General features: G+C 34.0%; 3 protein-coding genes across 6 annotated transcripts; 2 read left to right on the forward strand and 1 right to left on the reverse strand.

The window, feature by feature from the left end:
• The first annotated feature begins 4,253 nt into the window (after window positions 1–4,253).
• Window positions 4,254–12,665, forward strand: LOC111388106 (peptidyl-prolyl cis-trans isomerase CYP95). 3 transcript variants are annotated; one of them, XM_023012767.1, is made up of 14 exons: window positions 4,254–4,398; window positions 5,000–5,105; window positions 5,252–5,306; window positions 5,662–5,750; window positions 6,050–6,074; window positions 7,565–7,603; window positions 8,258–8,375; window positions 8,920–9,047; window positions 9,270–9,624; window positions 10,073–10,173; window positions 10,262–10,472; window positions 10,562–11,344; window positions 11,472–11,537; window positions 11,940–12,665. In XM_023012767.1, exons 2-14 carry the CDS (start codon window positions 5,031–5,033, stop codon window positions 12,250–12,252), a joined length of 2,358 nt encoding a protein of 785 aa, XP_022868535.1. In that variant the 5' UTR covers window positions 4,254–4,398; window positions 5,000–5,030; the 3' UTR covers window positions 12,253–12,665. The 3 variants fall into 3 exon arrangements, with proteins under 3 accessions (XP_022868535.1, XP_022868537.1, XP_022868536.1); XM_023012769.1 differs by lacking the exon at window positions 4,254–4,398 and adding an exon at window positions 4,415–4,432; XM_023012768.1 differs by lacking the exon at window positions 4,254–4,398 and adding an exon at window positions 4,429–4,446.
• A 599-nt stretch (window positions 12,666–13,264) lies between these two features.
• Window positions 13,265–15,015, forward strand: LOC111388107 (U-box domain-containing protein 14-like). Its single transcript, XM_023012770.1, has 2 exons — window positions 13,265–13,782; window positions 13,938–15,015. The coding sequence occupies exons 1-2, from the start codon at window positions 13,386–13,388 to the stop codon at window positions 14,456–14,458; spliced, it is 918 nt and encodes a 305-aa protein (XP_022868538.1). The 5' UTR covers window positions 13,265–13,385; the 3' UTR covers window positions 14,459–15,015.
• Window positions 15,016–15,970: 955 nt separating this feature from the next.
• On the reverse strand, window positions 15,971–18,381 carry LOC111388111. Of its 2 annotated transcripts, none has more exons than XM_023012772.1 (4): window positions 18,056–18,381; window positions 17,436–17,574; window positions 17,229–17,362; window positions 15,971–16,606 (listed from the first exon to the last, which is right to left on the reverse strand). In XM_023012772.1, exons 2-4 carry the CDS (start codon window positions 17,543–17,545, stop codon window positions 16,284–16,286), a joined length of 567 nt encoding a protein of 188 aa, XP_022868540.1. In that variant the 5' UTR covers window positions 17,546–17,574; window positions 18,056–18,381; the 3' UTR covers window positions 15,971–16,283. The 2 variants fall into 2 exon arrangements, with proteins under 2 accessions (XP_022868540.1, XP_022868541.1); XM_023012773.1 differs by having other exon boundaries at window positions 17,436–17,701.
• Window positions 18,382–26,220: the final 7,839 nt, after the last annotated feature.

Consider the following 26,220-nt stretch of genomic DNA (forward strand, 5'->3'; position numbering starts at 1 on the left):
GGCCACTTTGGAATATCATTATGGGCTGGAAATCATGGACATTTTTCGTGAAAATGGTGTTGCCCAACAGTTTTTAACTAATGGACAGCAAGAAGTGTCGGGTCAAATGGACGCTGGCATTACCCCTTCTCGGCATGCTGTTTTTGGGCCAAATTACACTGTTGGGAATGCACTGAACTTGGGGGAACATGGGCACAATCTGGACAGCATTACAGGCCGATAGAATGCTCCATTCCTTAGGCAATTTCTGGAATTTTTGGACAAAAATCTGGGCTGTTTTACAAGTGATAAATTCAGCACAAAAATAGCCTACAATTTCTTTAGGCCTAAGGGTGCATTCAAGACTTGGGGAGCCGAAGTTTAGAAACCGTGCATCACACCGAAGCATTCTTTTATGCTTTGGTTAGGGGCCCAATCAAAGCTCCTAACTAAAGACAAATTACTTTTCTTGGATATTGATTGCAAGTGTGATTTTTGTGGACATTTTGTGGAAACTTGCGACCATCTTTTTTGAAAATGTTCTTTCACATCTACCTTGTGGGGAATATTAGGCGATGGCTCGGCATTAAGAGATCCATCTCAACAGTTGCTAGTTTTCTAAAGTGGTTGAAAAAGGAGGCCCGTGAGACTTCCTGACTAAGTAAGGCGAAGAGAATTGCTCTTGCAAGTATCGTATACTACATTTGGCTAATAAGGAATATGAAGATTTTTGAAGACCTTTCACCCGACTTGGATTGCATTGTGAGACGGATCAAAACACACGTATACAAAGTTATGTTTACCTTGTATCCAGATGTCTTGATCTATTTCAAATCCTTGGCGTTTGGTCATTGATCTTTTATGCATTTCACTTTATTTTGTCTCTCCCAGGTATGCCCGGAGTAATTATATGTGATATTGGCTTTTGATTCGCCCAAGAATGCCCGGTATACTTGTATATGAAACATTTTTATCAATGATATTTACATTTACCGATAAAAAAAAGTGTTAAACAACATGTTAAAAATCAGTGTACAAATAGTAAAGTTCATTTCTTTGGAAATTTTCTGGTATGGGCGGGTTAAAAAGGGTTTGGGTTAATTGGACCTTTGAAAAACCTTTTTTTGTTCAAAACACACTATAACATTTGATGTCCTTGTTAGTAGCATCTTTAAGATTTTAAGTCCAAGCTTGCCACATACACAACTATGTAGAGCGAGCAAAGGGTGGGATTACATATTACAAAGTTCAGTGTTAAATTGAGTAATTTTTAAAGTTTAGTAATCCAACGGAAAACTTTATGCAAAGTTCAATAATCATCAAGTAATTAACTCTCATAATTATGTTCATGAAAAAAAAAACCAACAAAATAAGAAAGAAAACGAATATAGGGTTGTTTTGACATGACTTTTGCTTTTACTTTTTGCCCCCGTTTGGTAGCAATTTTTCATTAAAAAAAATTAATTTTTTAACTATTATTTTACTATTCCACAGGTCATTTTTGACTTTTTCACTCACAAACGGGGCTCACTTTTATATCTAACGGTCAAAAAATTAATTCTCGTAATTACTATCGAGTAGACCCCTTATAAAAAGTTTTTGAAGCAAGCTACTTTAATTTTTATTTGAAACTAATTTTCAAACGAACTTTCTATTTTCAAAAGTATTTAGAGGAAGTCATATTTAACTATCTATCTCTAGAAGTTCTTTTAGCTAAAAAAAACAATTAATAAAATTGGTTAAATGGGCCTAAAAGTGTCATTTAGGTTTTAATAGTTCCTTTTAACTTTTCAAAAATCATGTCGAAAAGGCTCATAGTTCTTTTTAACTTTTCAAAAATCATGTCGAAAGGGCTCATAGTGCTTCTTTGGTAGTATGCTTATGAGCTTTATGAAACTAGTACATACTAAGTAGGTAGTGAATTACGAGTCCTTTCAAAATGTATAGACAAAAGAGTATATTTAATCAACTCAAATTATATTATTTAAGTTTTGGTTTATATCAACTCAGCATGAGCTAGCTGAGGCATTTGGTCATTTAATATACAAAGAGAGTAGTTTTAGCCCCTCTTTGGCATCGATTAAAATCTACATTTTAATTTAAGTCAAAATTAATAATTTATTTAAACCACATATTTTATGGGCCCCACAATTTTTGAACCACATATCTTATCAACTTTTTATCAAAATCTATTAAAAATCTAGGCCCTGTTTGGTAGTTATTTTTTTCAAAATGCATTTTTCTCTCTCTTCTTTTCAACCACACATTCTTTATTAAAATAATATAACACTAAATAAAAAAATTTTTCTTATTTTTCAACCACACATTTCACATCAATTTACTATTCTAAAGTGCATTTTTATGTAAAATGACTATCAAACACCCCCTAATTTTAATTTCCACCAAATAGGGGCTTAGATCCTTTACATGATCAATCCCACAATTACAACTAAGGTGGTGTGCATATAAGTTTTGAGTTTTACAAAATAGGTTGATAACAAGTGAGTAATAAATTTTTAGTCTTTGAAATGTGTAGATAAAAAATATGTCTAACCAACTTAAACTATATAATTTTAGCTTTGCCATACATGCCCATGGCAACTTAGCATGAACCAGCTGAGGGTGTATAACTGTTAATGAATTTACATGATCAATCCCACAATTACAACTAAGGTGGTGTGCATATAAGTTTTGAGTTTTACAAAATAGGTTGATAACAAGTGAGTAATAAATTTTTAGTCTTTGAAATGTGTAGATAAAAAATATGTCTAACCAACTTAAACTATATAATTTTAGCTTTGCCATACATGCCCATGGCAACTTAGCATGAACCAGCTGAGGGTGTATAACTGTTAATGAATCGGATCTTTTCATATTCGACCAGATAATTCAATGGATATTTGATTATTAAATCAATTTTTGATTATTATGTTATCGGATATCCAATCCGATAATCTGATTCAAAATTGGAAAGATAAAAAATTTATATTAGTCAACTCCTGAACTCTATAATTGAAAGACTCGGATAACTTTTTACTCAATTCATAGCCCACCTATTTATAGATTACATTGAAAACAATTCCAATTGTTGGCCCATTTTTTGTTGTTTAATTATAAAATAAATTAATTATTGTTATCTTATTTTAATTGATAAAAAATTAAAAATTTTCCAAATATTTCAATTAACAGTATTGTATCATTGTCCAATATTATTTATTACTTGAAAATTATGCGTAAAATATAATACAAGTTTAAAAAAAAAATCTATTTGTAATAAATTATGCAATAATATATAAAATATATTATATTATTATAAAAAATCAGATCTAGTTGTTATTGGATCGAATTATATTATTTCCATATTTGCCTCATTTCATTTCCAGATTATCGAATTTGGATCTTGATCGTGTTATCAGATTAAGACCTTAAATCCATAATATATTAAATTCATCGGATTCGAATCCAAATCTAATCCATTGACAACCTTATTGGGGTCTTTGGTCATTTCATATTCAAGATAGAGTAGTAGCAAATCCATTATATGGTTAATTTAGTAATTACAACTAGAATAATGCTATCTAACACTAATCTATGTAACATAATGTGATAAATTTAGTGAATTTATGTGATTAATCCAACTGTATCTTTCATTTAGTACACTTAGTGCCACCTATATTGATGGTGTAATATCAATAGTGCGAAGTAACATTACTTTTACAATTGAAGTAGTGTGCTTTTATGTTGTGAGTTTTACAAAATATATCGATAATATGTGAATAAATTTTTTTTAAAATGTGTAGATAAAAAATATGTTTAGTTCTCGTTTGTTTCCCATTATTTGCTCACTAAAATAAAAAATATGACCGTTATCCATCACATTAAGTCACCATATTTGACTTTCTATCTCTTGTGTGGGGTCCGCAACGACTATATTTTTCATTCTTATTTGTACATTAATGTGTACCAAACGAGACCTCAATCAATCTAAGCCCTCGTCTGTTTATCATTTTTGAAAGAATGAAATGAAAAATATAGTCGTTACGGGTCCCACACAAGAGATAGAAATTCAAATTCAGTGGCTTGATGTGATGAATAACGGTCATATTTTTCATTTTAACGAGAAAAAATTGGGAACCAAATAGGGGCTAAGTTTTATATTTTAAGATTTGCCAAACATGCTCATGGCAACTTTGCATGAGCTAGCTAGGGCGTTTGGTCATTTCACATCATTCTAGATCCATTACAGGGTCAATTTAGTAATTACAACTACGAGTGTAATTCTAGGTTTCTCGCTCGTTCATATTCATACGCGCACAGTAATTTCCCATTTCGTCACATTTCTGTGGAGGAGCTGGGTGCTCAAACCCTAGCCCTACAACCCAGACACGCATATTTATATACAAACAGAAAATAAAAAATGTTCGTATCTTCTCTTCACTCGTAACTCTCCGGGGTTATCTTTGTGTTGTACTGAAATTTTCTATTTTCTGTTTCTTCTCCAATTTTTTTCGCTCTGGATTTTTGGGGGTATTAGGACAATTGTAGACTGTAATTGCTTTGTTAATAGTTTATTTTTTATTTTTTCTTTTTTTCGATTACTCGATTTCTGTAAATAATTTTTTGGCTATGGTTTAGGGTTTGGGTATGTGATTTTAATATCTTAAATTTCTGTTTGACATTTTTTGAGTAATCAATTGATCAAAATATAAAATACAAATATATTTGGTTGTTTAGATTTTAGTACACTTATATGTGGTTGGTTCTTGGAGATTTGGAACTCAGGGATGTATTTTTGTGGGAAACATGTTTCTTTCTCAGAAATTAACCAGCGAATAATGGTGAATTGGTATTGTTTGGGATTTTAGTTCAGATCCATGAATTTAATGCACTTAGGTTTTTAGGCGAATATTACCATGAAGAAATGCTGTTTGTCTTTTGGCCAAGCTGGAAGCTCTTTTTTGCTCATGTATCTGCTGATATTAGTTTCGCTAATGAAATTTGGTAAATAATGTTGATGCAGCATCAGTTCGTAAACTTGGAGTTTGAAGAAAATGGATAAGAAGAAGCCACTTGTGTTTTTCGATGTTTCAATTGATGGAGATCCTGTTGAAAGGATGACTTTTGAGGTTTTATATTTTCTTTGACTTAAAGTAAATATTAGCAAATGTAAATTTATTTGTAATTCTTGTTTAATGTCGTCAATATTTTAATCTACCCCATTTCCTTTATGATATGATAATTATAACTATTATCTTTTGCAATCATGATACAGCTTTTTACTGATGTGGCTCCGAAGACTGCGGAAAACTTTCGTGCACTTTGTACAGGTAACTTGCATTTTCTTGTAGCGAGTAAATCTACACTAGCAAGCCTTTCCGGACAGGACAAGGAACTGATGAATTGAATTTTTTTTTTGTGATCTCTTGTTATATGTTACCATGTCTTTTCGTTCCTCATTTTTTTAAAATCTATCTCATTACATTTATGAGTTTCTATTAATTCTTTGTTGAGGAAAAAGACATAGACGCTTTTATTGGGATTGAAAAGTTCATACTATGTGCAAATTTGGACATTGTTTCTGGGATTTCCATCTCTTTCAACATCCTTTGTGGACTATTTTCTTCTAAAAGGTGTATTTCTCGTAAACTAATTCCTATTCGGATCCATTCTTTATTTCTTCAGGAGAGAAAGGTGACAGTTTGAAAGCTAAAAGGCCTCTGCACTATAAAGGAACCTTCTTCCATCGTATCATCAAAGGATCTGTGGCTCAGGTATGTTATTTACATTTTATCGCATCATCTATTTTTCGATACATAGGCTTGGCAAATTCATTCTTGTGTTCTAGTTCTGCATGAATTAGAGTGGTCTTTGTCTTTAGCAGCTGTCCTTCTTTATGCTGTGAAAGGGCTGATGGTCACGACTGCTTTTCTAGTGATGTAGTGTTAAGGTTGTATTTACTGAGTTGGCCATTCCTAAGACACTTTACTTTGGTGTACATAGTCCAACTGTGCACAATTAATGGTCTTCTTGATGCCTAGTGGGTAATATTGTTTTTACTTTTTTTTTGCAGGGTGGGGACTTCCTTCGGCGAGATGGTACGTCACTTTAGATAACTGTTTTCTTTTGATCTGCTTTTTTCTGAAGATATATTTATAATAAATTTAGTACGAGTAGTGACCTATTATATGTAACTAGTTTTATGCTTTAAATCCTAGAATACATTCATTGCCTTTTTCCTTTTTCTTGTTCTTAAGTGATGTTGGATCTCTTGCTTTTGATTGACATTTATCCCCCTTTTTAAGTCCTGTGGTGCTTTCTTCACGAAGTGCTGTACTTAATCTTTTTCTCTGTTCTTACACAAAAAATATGCAATCACGCCCTCTGCCTGCTACACGTGAAAGAAATAGTCATTTCTTCAAGGTGAATGCTGGCCAGATACTTGAATATATCATGAATTATTTATTAGTCTAATCCTTTTGTCTTATTTTGATCCAAGTCGTCACTGATTGGCTTGGCGCCATCACTTTATGCTAAATGTTATTAGTACTACACACTTCTGCTGATTAATGGTTTAAATGCCTTTTTGTCTAATTAAGTGGTATGGTTCTTGTTTACATTTGGATTCTCAAATGAATAACCTTTTTTCCTTTTCTAATCTAGTTAAGCTTTTGGTTCTCTGATTCAATTAGAAGGGATACCTGATGCAAAACGAGAGAGAGAGAGAGGAGGGAAGAGAAGATAGAGTAGAAGATTGAAGAAGTGGGAAAAGAATTGGGAAAAATTGTGACGAGAAATTTCATTATCATGTAATTGTTTAAATAATGGAGAAATCCTGCTCCCTTTTTGACCACTTTGTTTCTCCATTCTAAATATGGAGAAAGATCTAAGGCAAATAAATCCTATGAAACAACATCAAGTGATATGAACAGGTTTTATTTAACCGTTTTGCATCACTCTTATGAACTCGTGCCTCTTTAGTTTGTAGAAGACATACCTTGACGGCTTAACCACCTAATATATTTCTTCTTCAAAATATTCCCTCTTTGCATCACTCTGATGAACTCGAGCCTCTTTAGGTTATATAAGACATGCCTTAACGGCTTAACCACCTAAGATATTTCTTCTTCAAATTATTCGAAGTGGTATCGTCAGAGCTTGTTAGAACATGATCAGTATATTTTCTCATTTCTTATTTTCTCTATTAAATTATGGTCTTGGATAATTTCTTATAAAACTTTGAATGGCGATTGTGTAAAACTGGTAAACTTCTGAGTGAGTTGGTTAAAACTACCATAAGACACAAGTCTTGGATTTTCTGGGCATACCTAATTAGGCCCCTGTTTTTAGCTAAAAAATCTTATTAAAATCCAGGTCAAAGTCAATAGTTAATTTTGACCACGGATTTCATGGGTTCCACAACTTTTGAATCACACATTTCATCGATTTTTATCAAAATCTACTAAGAATCTGATTTTTATCTAAACCAAACAGGGGCTATGATGCCCTCTTTAGTCTACTGTTGAAACTAGGTTTGCAGATGATGAAGCTCATTCTTGATTACTAAACACTTGCTTTTACTTTTCAGGGAACTATGGGGAAAGTATATATGGTGGAAGGTTTCCAGGTATGAATATAATCTTATTCTTAATTTTGTTTGCTGTGTACATGTTGGTCTTATCTCTATATGTGTCTTCCTTTCAAACTGTAAATCAATCAGTTATAAATCAAACACAAACCAATTATTTTGTTCCGTTTCTGCTAAAATTGCTACTCCTGAGAGCTAGAACATTCTGTTTGTCATGATGTGAAGGTTGGAGCTGACTTTAATCACATTCTTGCTGCATTGAGGCTATGATCTTAATGGTATTGAAATAATTGTTCTCTTAGGATGGTTAACAATTTAAATATTTTGCCTGACTTTTGATGTGCTCATTTGGTTTTTAGATAATCATTGAGCTTTCTTCTCCTTCTGTTGCTCATTGTTTTAATGTTGCTGCAAGCATTTAACACTTGCCTATATGTTGCTGCAAGCATTTAACACATTTTAACTACTGTGACTGGATTTTTTGTTTGTTGTTTTCTGGCTGTGCAGTTCTTTCTATGCATTAGTTCTCATTTCTGCTTGCATTTATATTATGTATGTTTTGCTTCTTGCCAAATATCGTTACATGTACATAGATTTTCCACAGAGTTCTGGTTGCGTCAGCATTGAATCTTTCCAGTTGCATTAATATTTTTTATTTTATGTAATTATCCACTAAAATGTGACAATTTTTAGATGAATCTCCGAAGCTGAAACATGACTGCCCTGGTCTTCTGTCTATGGCAATTGCGGATAGAGATGAACGTGGATCGCTCTTCAGCATCACCTTTAAGGCTGATCACCATCTTGATAGGTCTGTTTCAGCTTTCATGGTCTAATGGGGCTTCTATCAACCTGTATTGAGTGCTTGCTAAAACTTCTAAATTGGAAAATCATCTCCTGTTGTTGTCATAGAAAAGTTTAATATTACAAATTGATTGTCTTGGTTTTGTTGGAATTCATTTTGATTATGTCCATTTTTCAGATATATCCTTATCTAGTACTTTCTTTGAGCACTGTAATTTCACAGAACTCATAGATTCTGCATATGTTTCTATGTCTGAAAGTATGGTTTAATACATCTAAAATAACCAATTGATGGAAGCTATGCCTTTCATCACAAATTGGTGTCTAAATTTTTGTTTAGAATGTCTCTCAATAGTATCTACATAGGGACAAAAATTTTAAGGCAGAAAGCGGGAGGACACTAAGATGGAATAGACCCAGTAGTATGCCCAAACATCTTGTAGAGGAAGTAACGGTATCTAAAAGGAAGTAATGGTATCTATTACTCATGGGACTTGGAAAATGTTATTCATTGCATCCCTCTTGATTGGTTGGTGGCTTCTGCTCAACAGGAAATCTGTTGTCTTTGGGAAACTTGTGGATGGGTATGAAGTGTTAAAAAAGATTGAAGGTGCAGGTGATGAAGATGGTAGACCAGCTGTGACTGTGAAGATAATCAATTCTGGTGAATTACATGATGGTAAGAATCCATACCAAACTAATGTTGATATATTCATCCTGTAATTTTCAATTTATGGTGATAAAATTACAAAGTAACTGATATTAAGAGTGATGATATGGGCTAGCGGTGTGGTATGTTACAGTATTTTTCCTTGTGGTCTCTGAATTGTGTAGTGAGTTGTTTTGCTTCTTTCACTTGTTGGTTTATTTTTTCCCATGGTTTTCTTGTCTGGTTATGCAGTCAAAAAGAAAGGGAGAAAGTTGAAATTGGGCAAGGATTCTATTGACAGTGATGGCAACGAAGTACGGCGCAAAGGCAAGCACAAGAAATCTTCCAAGGAGAGAAGGAAAAGGAGAAGATATTACACATCAGAATCAGATAGTTCTTCTGATACAGATACAGAGTCTTCAGAATCTGATAGTGAGTCTGATTCGTTTGCTTCCTCATTGAGTGATAGTAGCTCTTCAAGTGATGACAGACGTAGGAAGAGGAAGAGATCTAAGAGAGATAAACATAGACGGAGAAAAAGAAAAGACAGACGACGTGAAAAACGACGCAAGAGACGTGATAAGAAAACAAAGCATCGATCAAAAAGGTAGCAGCAACTGTTAATTGTTGTACCCATCTGTTATCGTTCTCTTCACAGCTATAGATATTAAGTTCAGCCCTGTGCATAATTTACATAAGATGTTCACACTTGTGGTTCTTGATGTGTTCATGTGGGTGTTCTGGTGTGAACCTTATCTTATTGATTTATGAATTACTTGTTGCTATTGCATGGATTGCTGGGGTATCATCTTAATTTCTCTTTATTACCATTCAATAGTGTCCCCCCACCCTTGGGGTGTCTGACTACTATTTCATTTCATGCTAGTATTGTATGTATCATATCACAGTGCATTGGAAGTGTCTTTTTTCTCCAATATGCCACCAGGCTTCTGGAATTGTATTGGTTAATACTTAACCACAAAATAACACAGGAGAGAAAATGATACAGCATCTTTCATATTTTGCTAATTTAGTCTTATGGAAAAATCCTGTAGGGATAGTCTTTCAGATAGTGAAAGTGAGAATACGAGTGGAAGCAGCTCTGAAGACGATGGTGTGGAGATTCGTGAGTCTGATATGAAGCTTAAAAGTCCAGGTAGGATCATGGTGCTCTAATTTGTATGTACTTAATATATTAATCATATTGCTTCTATTGACGCAATTTCTTGTTTGGCAATTTACAGAAGTACATCCATCTCCTCTACGGGAGAACCAGGAAATTGCGATTGTTCATCACAGGAAAGGGGAGGTAACTGATATGTTTGAAAGAGAGGAGGGTGAATTTCCGAGGGAAAATGGAGAGCACCGAATGAATGGTATTCAAGGGGAAACAAGATCCAACAAGAGTGCAGATAGACACCCTGATGTAGTGGATGACCGCCTGAGCAAATCTAGGTTTATATTTCATATCTTCTCACACCTCAGTTTTCTTTATTCTTACCAATTCTTCCAGATTTAGTATTTTATTAGAAGTTGATGAGCAGGAGCCGAAGCTTAAGTCCTAAAAGGACCATGAGTAAGAGTATGAGCATTAGTCCAAAGAGGAGTAAGGGCAGAAGTCCAAGTATTAGTGCAAGACGCGATATGAGCAGGAGTCCAAGTGCCAGCAGAAGCCCACAGCGGGTAGCTGAGAGAAGTAGAAGTGACAGTCCAATTAGAAGCGGAAGCAGCAGGAGCCCAGTAAGAACTCCAGTCAGGGGAAGAAAGGGAAAAAGCATTAGTGTGAGCCCCCCAGCAAGGTTTCAATCCCGACGAAGCCCCAGCAGAAGTCCTACAGCATCTCCTCCCAGAAGAAGAGTTACCCGGAGCCCCCCAAGAGCTTCATCGAGGAGGTCATCGTTGAGGTCAATTAGTCGCAGTCCTGTGAGATCTTCTCGAAGGAGTCTAAGCAGGAGCTCTGGTAAGCCTCCTCGAAGAAGTGCAAGCAGAAGCCCCATTCGATCATCTCGGAGGAGCATCAGCAGGAGCTCTGGTAGAGGCCCTCCTCGGAGAGGCCCTAGCCCAAGTCCAGCCAGGGCACCTATCAGGAATAATCGCCGCAGCTATTCAAGAAGTCCTGTAGGTGCTGGGCGTAGGGCAAGGTCACCTGTTTCCGATCGTGGTAGGAGCTCATCAAGAAGTCCTCCAGCTGATGATTCACCTAAGCGTATCAGAAGAGGGAGGGGTTTTAGTGATAGATACTCTTATGTACGTCGTTACAGGAGTCGCTCCCCAGACCGTTCTCCTGTAAGGTCATATCGTTATGGTGCTCGAAATGATCGAGACAGGTATTAAACATGCGTTTCTTATCCTTGTTAAACGATCAGCAAAACATTGTCATATATTTCCGTTTCATATTATTCTGCTCTCTTGGATTTACTGTTCTTTTTAATTGTTGCCTTTTAAAATTTATAGATATCCAAGTTACAGAAGATCTCCCAGGCGTTACAGGAGCCCGCCTAGAGGAAGAACTCCTCCGAGGTCAGTAATTGTGTGTGCAGTGCATTGCAATATTAACACTTGCTGATTTACTGTAACTTTGTGGTAGTATGGTATCATCAAATTCAATGCGATATGATGTGTTCTCGAATCAAATGTAAGATCCCAATCTTGATTATTGATGAAGTTTCCTAATTTGAGCTCATCTACATGTAATACGAACTATGTTTGAATGGAAGCAATTTCCTCTATGTGGGGGATGATGCCTATGTTGGACCATATTGAACTATGAATGGGTATGATGTCTAGATACATGTAGTTTGCTCAGATTATCATACATACGCCCATAAACCATGATCTCTTGAAAATCTTGTTATTTCTTCTGTCTTCCCGTGCATGCAGCTCCCTTATTCTAAATCCCATTCCTCTTTCCTTCTATTGCAGGTACAGAGGCAGAAGGAGCAGGACACGCAGCCCAAGTGCATCTCGCAGTCCAATACGATATCGCAACAGGCGTTATAGCCGTAGCCCCATTCACAGTCTGTCTCCTGTGGATAGATATCGTCCATCACCGCGTTCTGAAAGGCGAAGGTCGCCTTCTGTTAGCCCGAGCCCATCTAAATCACGGTCGCCGCTTGGTTCACAATCTCCTAAACGGGGAAGCAAGGATAACTCAAGGTCATCCTCTGAGAGTCCCCCTCGAAAGACGGGATTAGTTTCTTATGGAGATGGCTCTCCTGACTCGCATCGGGATTAAGAATATGTTCTGTTAGTGGCGTCTCATTTAGCGAGTGTGATTAGCTAGTAGACCATTTCTTCTCTCGGTGATTGATATGACTGATGCAGATGCCATATGGGAGTTTGCTTATCGGTTGCTGGTGTGTTTTCAATATGTATGTCCGAATAATGTTGCATGCATTCTGGATTTGGATTACCTTTTCAAACTATTTTGGATTTTCAAACCTTGAGACAATTTTATGTAGCTGTGTTATATTTCCAGTATTATATGGAGAGGATTTGAAGCCGGCTACACGGGGAAAAAAATTTAGAACATCCAACTAATTTGGACTTCCTACCCCATTATCGACCGTGTGACGGACATATAGAAAACATATTTACTCTTGTTTAATAACCCAGTTTCGCCTTTTAAGCATTTGTGGTTTTATCTCTTGATTTATTGAAACAAGGTCCTCTAGATACGGTATTTATGATCAAAAGAAATTTGAATTTTATCATTCCATTGTCATATTTTATGATTTTGCATAAAGGCAAGGTATTATGTTGCATGTTTCCATTATTCGTATTCTCCATTCCTGCATCAAGAAATCAGAAGGTGCCGAGACATTTTGTTAGCATGGGGTGAGATAACGAAGGAATTTTTCTGCCCAAATCTTTTGGGCGGATAGTTCGAGGTAATTGTCCTTGTTTTCTTCGCAGCTTTGTAAACATTGGGACCATCGATGAGCTTGTCATCTACTGTAGTGAATCTGTCATCTTTGTTTTAGGCATTGTCGAATGATTTCGTCTAAAACTTAAAAATTATTGAGGATGGATAAATTTATATGTTTTTCTCTTCTCACGTCGAGGTCGAATTAGTATAACGTGTAGTGAGACACTGATAGTAATCTAAAATGGGACAAACTCATTTATTAAAAGTATGATTGGCTAAGCTACATTTTTCAAAAAGGTATTATTAAGTCAAAATAAGGAATTATTTTAAAACTTTATTACCCTCAAAACACTTCTTTTGTTTTTTGGATTTTAAAAATTACTTATTTACTTGTAACTTTTTAAGCATAGCCAGACATGGTATGACAAACCGCATACCTATATTTCACCTGATATCATCAGCTCAGCTCAGCTCTTCCCTAAACAACCGAGATTGAAACAATGTCTATTCAAATTCGTGAAACCATTCTTGAATGTCTTGCAGAAGCTCAATCTGACAGAAATGAGAAGCAGCAGAAATCCCTGCGAACCTTGGCCACAATCACAAAGGTTAACCCACAAAACAGGGATTTGGTGGCACAAACCAATGGTGCAATCCCTACACTTCTCCAACTATCTAAGTCGTCATTCCCAAATATCCATATCCTTGCACTATCTATACTCTTCAACCTGTCCCTCAACCCAAATCTGAAACGCTCGCTAGCAGATATGGAAATTATTTTCTACCTCAATTCTGTAATTCTGTCCCCCAGCACGGCCGAAATCAGCAAACTATCAGCCTCTTTGCTGTGCAGCCTGGCAATGTTGGACAAGAACAAGGCCAAGTTTGGTGTCGCTGGTAATGTTAAAGATATGGAAAATTAGTTAGTTATTTTGCTATTAAGCTGAAGGATTACTTTCAAAAATTGAAAAAAGTCGTACATGTTTGAAAACTAACACCTAGGCCAACTAAGTATTGTCAAATGATGAAAATCTTTCTATATCTTTTAACAGGTACCATTCAGGTTCTGGTGAAAGCAATTTCCCGACCGAAAAATCCTGCGGCTCATCACCTGCTCAGCACATTGGCCGAGCTCGTGCAGTTTCACGGGAATTGCACGGTGGCAGTTCAGTCAGGAGCAGTTCCCGTGCTGGTCCAAGTAGCCGAAAGCACTGAAGGAGAGGATCTTTCTGGAACTTCCTTGACAATCCTAGGATTACTCGCCAGGTTCGATGAAGGATTAACTGCTTTAAGGAAAACGGATGAAATAGTAAGAAAAATGCTGGAAGTTTTAAAAGGAAGGAGCATGTTGAGTAAGGAGGGGGCTGCAGAAATTCTTCTGCAGTTGTTTGATGACAGTGAAGGGTGCCTGAGAGAAGCTTTAAGGCTGCCAGAATTTTCGTCTGTGCTGGCAGATATTTCAGTGAGAGGCTCGGGAAAGGCTCGAGAAAAGGCTGGTTTGCTGATGAAAAAGATCATGAAAGCTAGCTTAAATTCGGCTACTGATGGAGATTCTGGTTTTCTCCAATGGTAATCTGGTTTTCATATTTAGACGGGCTAAGATCTAATCCTATGTTTTATTGGGAAGTAATCTCTTCATACTGACTGAAAAAGCCAAAGGGAGCGACTTCCTCTGGCTGTTAAGAAAATCCAAACATGCTCTAAGCTTGTTTCCTTAGCCCACACAGTGCCTTTACTAGCTTGACACACAATAAACTTCAATGAATAATGCCATTTATTATTAACTACTTAGTTATACTCTGTGATGTGATGATCGATAAGCACTGCTTATGAATAGCAATTAGTAACTTTAAACGTAATGTGCAGCACATGTAAATCACTGATTTAGAAGATCTCGAGTTTTTCTAAGTCTCTGTTACTTTCTTCACATTTATATGACGACTTGCTCAACCTTCAGACCTATTCACCTTCCATTCTCAGACACTGAGCTTCTTATGCTGGTTCCAAGTGATTCTAAGTAACAAGAAAATGGCAAAGAAAGCAAAGAGAAGTGACACTATGACCATGTCTCGTTCCTCACAGTTTTGGTGCAATTGTATTCAGAACGAAGGCAAGCCTTTGAGTCCAATAGATTTCAAACACGAGAATTTTTCATTCAAAACAAATTTTGAGGGAGTTTTCTTATCAACCTATTTTTTATTATGAGAGGGGATTTAGCTTTTGAACCTCAGAAGTAAATCTACTTATAGTGAATTTTAGTCAATTATCATGCCCCATGTAAAGATTGTACTCAAAATATCATTAGTAACAAATGTCAAAAATTAATTATACAATCATTTCAAACTCCATTAAACTTTTTAAGTTAATAAAAAAATTCCATATAATCTCAAACACTTGCATTGTTTTCGCTACTTTCTGAAGCCAGTTGGTTAAGGGTTTGTTTGGCAAGTTAAGAAATGAAGCCAGAAAGCTTTTTTTCCTATTACTAAAATAATCATTGCGCAATTGTATTCAGAACGAAGGCAAGTCTTTGAGTCCGATAGATTTCAAACACGAGAATTTTTCATTCAAAACAAATTGAGGGAGTTTTCTTATCAACCTATTTTTTATTATGAGAGGGGATTTAGCTTTTGAACCTTAGAATTAAATCTACTTATAGTGAATTTTAGTCAATTATCATTCCCCATGTAAAGATTGTACTATGAAATATCTTTAGTAACAAATGTCAAAAATTAATAATACAATCATTTCAAACTCCATTAAACTTTCTTAAGTTAATAATAAAAATTCCATATAATCTCAAACGCTTGCATTGTTTTCGCTACTCTGTGAAGCCAGTTGGTTAAGGGTTTGTTTGGCAAGTTAAGAAATGAAGCCAGAAAGCTTTTTTTCCTATTACTAAAATAATCATTGTTTTTATCTATAACTAATGTACCTGATGTTCAAAGAATAGAATCATGAATATTTGTAGTGAGAAGGTTAATCGAAGACATCCAACGGGGAGCATAAAAACAGAGCAGAAGCTTTCAATAGACATCAAACAAACATTATAAGTAGCAACAATAGAACCTCGACAACCGAAAAATAAGATGCAATTACGTTGGATGTCGAGAGTTTTAAACAACCTCATTATAGGTCACCATCTAAAGAAGAGTGTGCCACTTTCATTAAGGTAAACATTTTATACCTGGCACAATTTTTACTTTACTTACAGTTCCCATGGACATAAAGCTGTCTGCTGATAGTGACCTATGTAAAATATCAAACGACAACCAATAACATTGAGAAAACAGAGTAATGAAGAAATGAAAAGGTGAATGCTCACAAGGAGGTGAAACTCCCTCCTTGTTTTAGGATTTGGTGGTGGCTCTGGTCCATGATCTACCTTAATCTTCCCACTATTCTTTCTTTTTCCTTTTATTCGAGGTGCTGCTTTTACTTTTAGACTTGTTTTCTTTCCTTTTACTGATAGGAGATTCTTCTAAGCTGGTATACTCTTTCCTTTCAGATTTATAGTTCTTTGTACGACTCCTCATTGGGGTTTCACCAACAGATTCCTTGGGAGAAGTTTCTCGCTGTTTCGTTTTAATGCATGGAACATCTTTACTCCCAGTGGTTTTCCAATGAGAGTATTTTTCCGTCTTTCTACACCAATCTTCCCAATATGTGTCGTCTTCTTCTTCATCTTCAACCCCCGAATAACAGTCTGATTGACTTCCACCTACCATCCAAAACGTCAGCATCTTCAAGATTCTGAACGGAAAACTTAATCATTTCCAAATATCAAGTTTCGAAAAACTTAGGGTGCGTTTGGTTTGCGTTTTTGTTTTAAGGTAGTAGATAAAATGTTTGGTTTGTCATTTTGAAAAACTGTTTCTCAAAACAAAATTAGAAGATGTGTTTGGCTTAAAAAATTTAGAAATAGTTTTATAATATTTTGGAGGAGCATGGGAAGAGAGAGATAGAGATAGGGAGAGGGAGAGGGAAAGGGAGGGGGGTATTTGTATTTCAGCAAGTTTTGCGTGATTTTATTAATTATTTTAATTCCGAAAATTTTTAAGCTCATTTTCCTTGTTTTGTGTTTTTTGTGAACACACTCAAAACGTCAAAAAGTCGTTTTGAGTTTTATATTATAAAATTTTCCTTCTTTTTGAAACAGCATTTTTGAAAATAATAGACCAAACACGTTTTGAGTGTTTTCGAAAATTGGAAACTGAAAATGGCATCAAAATGACAAACCAAATTCACTCTAAGAGATCCTCATATGGACAAGTATCAATCATAAACACTACTCAAGATATTATGTATAAATCATAGACTTTTTAAGATCATAATGCAAATACCTCCCCATCGGCCACGATTATATGCAGGATGCTCATTGATGTGCTGACGATTTTGACGTCGAGGTTTGTTCATGCACAAATGGCAAGTACAAGAATTCGTACAAAACTTCGAAGCAGTAAAGCATAGACAGTCACTGCAGGAAAGCAAATACAGAGTTGTACATTGGATGTGTAAATTAAAACAGGCAAAGCTTTCATTTCCCTTACCGGTTCCTACAAACAGATGCACAGTCGCAACGTATGAAACCGCCACCAGGATCAGAAGGTTCCTTCTTGAAGAAGTTGGGAAGTTTCACAGGAAAATTTCTGTAGTACATCTTGCATCAAAGTTCATAACCTAGACTACCTAGTATTGATGCAGAATGGGGAAAGTCATTTCGGCGCAAGAAACTTGTCACTGATCAACACTAAACTGAGTATCTCAGCGTCATTTTAATCGCGTTTCACATCGATACTTGTGCAATTATCTTGATCTAAATTGGTAAAGATTTCACTCAGAAAGTGGATAATATATACTTATTGAAATCAGTATTAATCTGTGCAAATAGAAAAACCAGACCCATAAAAAATGACCACAGAAATCAGAATCCCAAAACAGTAATCCAAGAAACTACTATTTAGAAAAATAACTTCCGCCCTGTACAGTTTATCAAAAAAAATATTAGATTGGCGAGCTGCCCCAATCGAAAATCTGTCGAAAAACTTATAAGAAACATCAAAATTCACCATAAAGAAACATCTTTAAACATCAGGTTAAACTTAAATTCATATCCCATAACCAAGCTCACATAAGTTGATAAAAAAAGTCATGGCGTGTGTAGATATACCAAAAGACTGGAGTATTTTCGTGTATTTCGGAAGGGAGATGGTCAGTGGTGTCAGCGGCGGTTCTTGAAGATTCAACTGAGTCTTTTTTTCGAGAAACACTAATTAATCACTCCACGCTCTTACTTCCCTCTACCAATTTTATTTTATTTTTCCCTATTCTTGAATACCTGAGAGTTATGAATTTGAAAGAGACGTTGGTAAAAATTTCAAGAACTTTTTACTAAGAAAATGAAAAGGAACACTGAAAAATTGTGGAGCGTGGAGATGGAAAAAATATGGGAGAGGATGTGGAATAACGGGTATTAAATTGAGAGGGAAAATCTGTTACTACCGTTTCACTGATTTTCCATATATTAATTTCCATTCTTTTTGAGCATCCATGTTAGAGTCTGAGATTATATAAGATGGTTCATGTAATAAGAAATAAATATTACATTAATTATTCATCGAAAGAAAAACATTATTACCTCCTCGTCATTCAACCTTGTATAAATCCAGAAGAGAGCTGTACAAGGGTACCTTCACAAGTCATTTACAGGTCACACATACTGGGGAGTGGGTGGGTATTTTAATCACATGGGATGGAATTTTCCTGTGAAACATTGTTCTGTACGCACGGAATAATTGAATCGAGAATATGATGAAGACGTCTAATTTTCTTACCATAAAATAAATCAATTAGCAATATAAGAAATTATACAAATAACAATATGAAATGCAAATAATTATATTTCTCGTACCGTGAATTTCAGTCCATAGTCAATCTTGAGTACGCATTAAAACCTTCAAATAGAAAGTGCAATTGAGCTAATTGTGTGAAGTGGACATTTCTTATCAAATGGAATCAAGTCAAGACTTCCATTAGATATGTATTCATAAATCAACACCTCTTCTTCTCTTTGAACGCAGCATGCCAACATCCTAGAAACTTGACAAGATTTCGATGTAGTTCAAATTATAAAAATAATTTCATTCTTGAACTCATTAAGTCATTGGAGGGAATTTCTAGATAGTCGTTCGACAACAATTGCCCCTACTCCAGTTGGTGCTAGATCAAAACTTACGTGTATTAGGTATTTGTGTTTACAAATCATATTCCCTACACTTTTCATGTAATGTCTTTGTCATTTATTTTTAATGATTAAGTACATTTTTTCCATGTAGATTCTAGTACAGATGATGCATCTACTAAGAGTTTATAAGAGATTGAGGATCTTTAATATTACAATTTTAAGATAATGATATCATTTTTTAATATATTTTGGAATACTTTATATTTGATTAATTGCACGTTGAAACATTCCTTTTATCGAAATAAGAGTTATTTTTAATGAAGTAAGTTACATCTTAAAAATAAATGTGTGCAACAATAACAATTCTATTTTGATGAGAGAAATTGAAAATTTATCGTTATTGAAAGATAAACTCTCTTTGGAATAACTTCAGCTATAAACACAACTTGTCACATAAGAGACTATCCATTGCCACAAAGTAATTTGTGTATTGATTTTCTATGTTGTAAAATAGAATACCAACATATATAAATAATCAAAAAATAAATTAGTCGACAACTATACATCATTGCACAAATGATATTGTGACAAATACTCTATGTTGCCAAATGAATTTAACTACAAACATAACTTGCTACATAATAAATTGCACTATGAACATTGAATATCTTAATATATGTTATACAACGAATCAAACGCATTACAAAATAAATTTCTCGAAAACATCACTACTAAATAATAGTTTTTCACCTATGGAAAATTACCAACAGATTGCATCCGTTGGTGATTAGAAACGGATTATCCGTTGATAAAAGTAATTCACCTTTAACTACGATAATTAACAACAGATTTTTTGTTGGTAAAGATGATATCTCTTTACCAATCGATATTCCGTGCCTAATGTAATCATTTAACATTTGGATCTTCCTCCAACGAATATTCCGTAGGTGATGTCCGAATATTACCAACAGATTGCATCCGTTGGTAATTAGAAACGGATTATCCATTGGTAAAAGTAATTCACTTTTAACTACAATAATTAGCAACGAATTTTTCGTTGGTAAATATTATATCTCTTTACCAACGGATATTCTGTGCCTAATATAATCGTTTAACTTTTGATCTTTTACCTACGGATATTTCGTTGGTAATTAGAAATGGATTATCCGTCAGTAAAAATGATATCTCTTTACCAACGGATATTTCGTTCCTAATATAACCGTTTAACATTTTGATCTTTCAGCAACGGATATCCCGTTGGTAATTAGAAACGGATTATCCGTTGGTAAAAATAATTCATTTATCCCACATTGGAAGTTTATAACAATATCTTTGTAGTTGTCCTCTATAAATTGTGGTCCAATAAGGAGTTAAACAATATTTTGGCCTTTCAATTTAGTTGGCTAAAAATTTTTAAAAAAAAATTATAATTAATAAATAATAATAATAATAATAATAATAATAATAATAATAATAATAAATAAATAAATAAATAAATAAATAAATAAATAAATAATTTTTTTACCATACGGTTATTTACAATATTGATTTTTACCAATTATAATGGCAGACATTTACCAACGGAAAGTCGGTTGGTATAGGTTAAGATTTTTACCAACGAAAATTTCGTTGGTAAAAGATTCACACTTTACCAACAGAAAATTCATTGATAAAATGTTTATTCTTTACCTACGGCATGATCCATTGGTAACTATCAGCGACCCTCAAATTACCAACGGATTTGTGGTTGCAAATATTCCGTTAGTGAAGATTATTAGCAATGGATATTGAGGCTTTAGAAACGGAAAATCCGTGCTTGAAACTCTATTTTTTAGTAGTGCATGTCGTGTTATAAAATGTATAATATGACAAGTATGTTTGTTAAATGGAATAGATAACAAATGTTATACTTTTAAAATAGTATTCACAACAAATATTAATTTCTCAGAAGCTTTTTGAAAATAATCTTTCCGACAAATTGACTTGTCATCACTTTAATTTTTCATGCTATATACGCGTTGCGACAACATTATGTCAACAAATATTTTGTTGTTTTTCATACTATCTGCGTAAGTAAAAATATATATATTGTTGCGAGTTTGTTTATACAATGAATAGCTGAAAATTGAATAATTAAAAATTGTGATAGAATACATTTAGTAACTCATATAACGTGGTAATGCTCGCAACAAACATCAAGTTATTGTTAAATTATTTTTATAATAAAATTTCTATTTATGCATTAATATTTTATTTTATCGTGAATTGGATATTTTTTTGTAGTGTTTTTTGTTAAGCACTAATTCTAGTGCATGACAAGGATAGAGCATAATTAGTTTGAAAACTTGGTGATTTTTCGAAAAACGAGAAAGGAGTTGGTTTTGTTTGGACGTTCAAATTAGAGGTGGGCGCGGGTTGATTCGATCCGATTTTAAAGAGAATCGAATCGAATCAAAATTTTCGGGTATCTAGTAAATGGAACCGTCGGGTCCAAATATAATTGTGAAACCGTTCGGGTTCGGTTCCGTACTATAATTAATTCTTTTTAACATTTATAACAACGTTATATAAATACAACTAATGATACATTCAAAGGTTTTGGAATGTCAGAGACTAGTAGATTACCTGGTTCAAATGATCGTTACGGTCAAAGCTTTGGTCAGCAATTGAATAGGTTTTGGAATGTAAGCGAGGTTGTGAGAGTCGAGACATTGTTATGCACTTCAGTGTAGGTGTTTAGGATTATTTAGTAGGTTGGATCTTGTTGGGCTAAGAAATGAAACAATAAAATGGTAATTGGGCCAAAATTAAAAAATTAGAAATGAAACAAATTATTGGGCCAAAAATTTGGATTTAGAAATTTTTAATTTGTTTAGAAAAAATTAAAATTAAGATAATTTGATTTATTCAATATAAAAAAAATAGAAAGATTCGATTCTTGGTCTAGAACCGAGAATCGAATCGTACCCGTCGGTTCTCAATTTAGATATCCGTTCGGGTATTTAATTTGACAAGAATCATCGGGTTCGATTTGAGATAATTGCCCAGCCCTAGTTCAAATTATTAGAATGGATAACAACTTTAAATTGAAAAATCAAACTTTTATAGCTATAGGGATTGATTTGCCATTAAGTTTTGATCGAACAGTAGCAGTGATTTTAAAAAGTGTAAAGCATGATTAATGAGCATGGAGGTCAAATTTGTAACTTTATGAGCCTAGGCTAGGCCTAGGAGTAATTTTTTATTTTAATATTTTTTAATTTTTAATCATCCTAAAAATTGTTTAATACTTAAAATAATACACACTAAACATTAAAAAATTATAAAATATTATATTTACTAAATAATTCCTACAATTAGCCAATTTTACAATTTTCAAGCTTTCAAAATGCAAAATTAGATTTTTTTTTCATCATTTCAACTTTCAATTAGACAAGTTTTACTTACAAGATTTATAGAAAATTTATACATACTTTCGAACTTTCAACAAAACAATACGTCTCAAAATCATAATTACATAATGTAAATAGCATTGTAGTTTAAATCTTATCCAACTCTTTATCGAATAAAGTCATTCTTTATTTTTTTTTTAAATCAAAAGTCATTTAAGAACTTGAAATTAAAGTCAAATTAAAAAAGGAAAAAATTAAAAACTAATAATAAACTAATTTCAAATAAAAGGTTTTTAAAAAAAGGAAAAAATAATTTTTTTTAATAAAGTGCCACTAGGTAACACATAAAGTGCGTCAAGCTAAATGGAGTTAAACATGCAATATATGTTTCGTACATTTAAAAATCATCTCTATTTAACATTATTCGTGAAAAATACTGTTAGCACTTTAGTTCACCCGATAAAATTAATATTATATTATATTAATTTTTGAAGAAGCATAGTATCTTGAGACATAAAAGCACATTTAATTATGTTACTAAGGAAGCAAAATGTCTTAAGAAGATTTGCAATCGTACATTTTTGTTCATTTCATCTCCTATTTTCCAAGTTTCAGTAAACCATGATTTGATCGTAATTGTATGCATGTATCTTGGTTTTGATAAATCAAAGGTCTATACGATATTTTGCATGTAAAATATTAGTTATCAAATATAAATTATGCCCCTATTTGTTTCCAATTATTTGTACACAATAATCTATTTTTGAATCATTTATTTGCCGGCAATTAAGACCCACATAGAGAGAAGAGGTCAAAAATTCACAGCTCAACGTCCAAAAATGCATTCTGGTTGGGCTATGCATCAATTTTCTCAACATTTAGTTGAATCACATGTCAGTTTTTCGATCGCCACAATCCAGTTACAATTGAGCAACATATTACTACACAAATCTTTCCATTATGGAATACTTAAAATAACAATATCAAAATTGCTCGCTTACACTATAAGACGCAATAAGCACAACTACACCAATAAGTTGAACCGATACAACATTTCAATACATTTGCACATAAATATTGAAAAACAACGCCTTAGTGAGGTTATAATTAACTTAAAAACTTGTAAGAAGAACAATCACTTAATAATAACATTATAAAATTATTCACTTGATCAGGATCATTGACATGAGTAGAATCACGTGAAAGCTACAATTTATGAGAGCAGAGCGATCATAGAAGCAATGGTGGAGTAATTCCAATTGAAAATCTTACAATTTTTTACGTTACTTCATAACTTCTAACATATCAAGAGCGATATATATCATAGATTTATACATTATTTATAAATTTGTCAAATTTTATTTTTCAACTACATATTTCAATGGACCTATAAGTACTTTTCACTTAGTCGTAAGTAATTTCTATGGATTTATAAATAAATTATTTATTAATTCTTCGTAAACAAAGGTTGGCAACACTGAAGTGTTTTAAAATGGAGAGAAATTTTATTTATATCCGTTTCAGGCAACCATCATAATTATTTACTCCAATTTTTTTATTAAAAATTATATTGGAAGTAACTGGTTTTTCCAAATTTCAAGATTATGCTAATTTTTGTTCTTTCATAAATTAATCTACAATGCTTTTGTTGATCTCTCTTTTAAAACATGATGACACCTTTTCTTGGAAGGAGTAAAACCTATTTTGATTTAGATATGAATTTAAGATAAGAATATAAAATACAAGGTTATGCCCTTGTTTAAGCCTCATTTATTTGAAAAAAAATGTATTTTTCAACAGTGTTTTGACATCATTCAATCATACATTTTTCAATAAAATAATATTACACGTAAATTCAAAAATTTTTCTTATTTTTTAACCACACATTTCTCATTAATACACTATTCAAAAATTCATTCATTCTTTCAAAATGGGGGCTTAAACAAGGGCTATATTTTAATGACTGCATAATAATGTTTTAGAATATTATAAATTGTATATAATAAACCTATGTTTCTATAAATAACTTTTGAACCCCATTTCGATAGCGGATTTTCATGGTCAATTTCTCCTCCCCATTTTATATATTTCCACGCTTCACAATTTTTCAGTGTTTAATTTCATTTTCTTGAAATAGGAAAGAGTTCTTCAAATTTTCACCCTCATTAATTTCAATTTCACAATTTTCAGGAATTCAAGAAAAAATTGTATAAAGAGAAGTAAGAATGTGGAACGATGGACCAGTGTTCTAGAGTCTGAACTAACATATATAATCAAGATCCATTATCTCTAAGACATTTTTACTTTGAAATTACAAATATTGTAATCCTTCTACAGTAATTAGGTTGCAGAGACTGCAAGGAAAAAAAATACAAAAAAGGGTGTTGGTCTAAGTCGAGCAGGCCCTTCAGGTAATGATGGACTTGAAGTGCACCGGCCCATTATCCTTCCACTGCCGAGAGCGGGAAGTTCTCGCTGCTCTGTGGAACCAGCCTGACGCATTGCCCTCCTCTCTAAGAGCCATGAGACCCAAGCTTTCGCTCAAACCTCAAGGCCTAACTCTCGGCTTGGATAGGGTGGGCCAGTATTTAATACCATCAAGTCCCACCATCTGAACCAGCACAATATCCCAACACCTTAGTGCCCCCACTTGGGTCACAAGCCCGCGTTACCGAGCTCGGCGGGCTCTGTTGTTGTAGTACGAAGTTATAAAATGGTTTATCCTAATGTCTACAACCGATGTGGGATTGTTTAGGCGCTGTTTGGCAACCTAAGAAATGGAGCTAACGAGCTGTTTTTTGAATTATTCGTAGTTGGATCTAACATTCAAAACGTAATTTATCTAACATTTAAAAAGTGGTGTACAAATCTGAGAAGGTATTGGTATGATGGTGTCAAAGGAGTCGTGTTTATACGATTTCGAATTTCGATTCTGAATATTTCTGCAAATGAACAAAACAAAGAAAGATAGTTATACAAATAGATATGAGTTTGTAAACTTTTCAGTTTTCATATCGGTGTCAAGGCGAAACCAAATTTGATTGTGAGTGGTGATGACGCAATAGGTGGAGGTAGTGGTGGCAGTTGCAAGGAGAGATTAATTGTATTATTAATCGATATGGTATATTGATACACTTTATTTGAGCTAATGAGAACTAGATCTGTCATAGAAAATGAGTAATACAATTAACGAGAATCTGAATGAATGTATTGCTTGTTATTGTGAAAACTTAATCACTTCCAAATATGCCAACACCAAGATTTAAACATGGGCAAAATTTTCAGAGATGTATGAACAATCTGTAAATAAAGAAAATAGGCAAAAGTTTCATTCTACTTATCAGTTTGAGCACTTGGTTTTTTCACAGCTGCAAATAATGCTATTTTTTTTCATCACCAGAATCAGAATTCCTGGAGAAGTTGGAGACATAAAAAAATAGGGATGCCCATAAGAACGCTTAGCTCGTATCATAACTGTAACTGTGAGCTTGCCTTTTTTGGTTCAGGTCCAACCATTGGCCTGAAGGTTTGGGAACTTCTGCAGAGAATTTCCAACATTTCCAGGATACATCATGCATCAACTGATCAAAGTCAAATGTTCATAACCTCATGCTAATGCAGAGAGCCGTGCTGGGTTAGCAGGTACTGAATACGCACAAACATGGGAGGGGCGGGGGGAGGGGTTGGGAATTTTTGGGGTAATTTTTAATGATCCATCTCATGTAAGGAACCTGTGAAAGTCCTTGAGATTTTACCCTA

This window comes from Olea europaea, unplaced genomic scaffold (genome assembly GCF_002742605.1).
Source record: "Olea europaea var. sylvestris unplaced genomic scaffold, O_europaea_v1 scaffold454, whole genome shotgun sequence".
Taxonomy (NCBI): Eukaryota; Viridiplantae; Streptophyta; class Magnoliopsida; order Lamiales; family Oleaceae; genus Olea; species Olea europaea.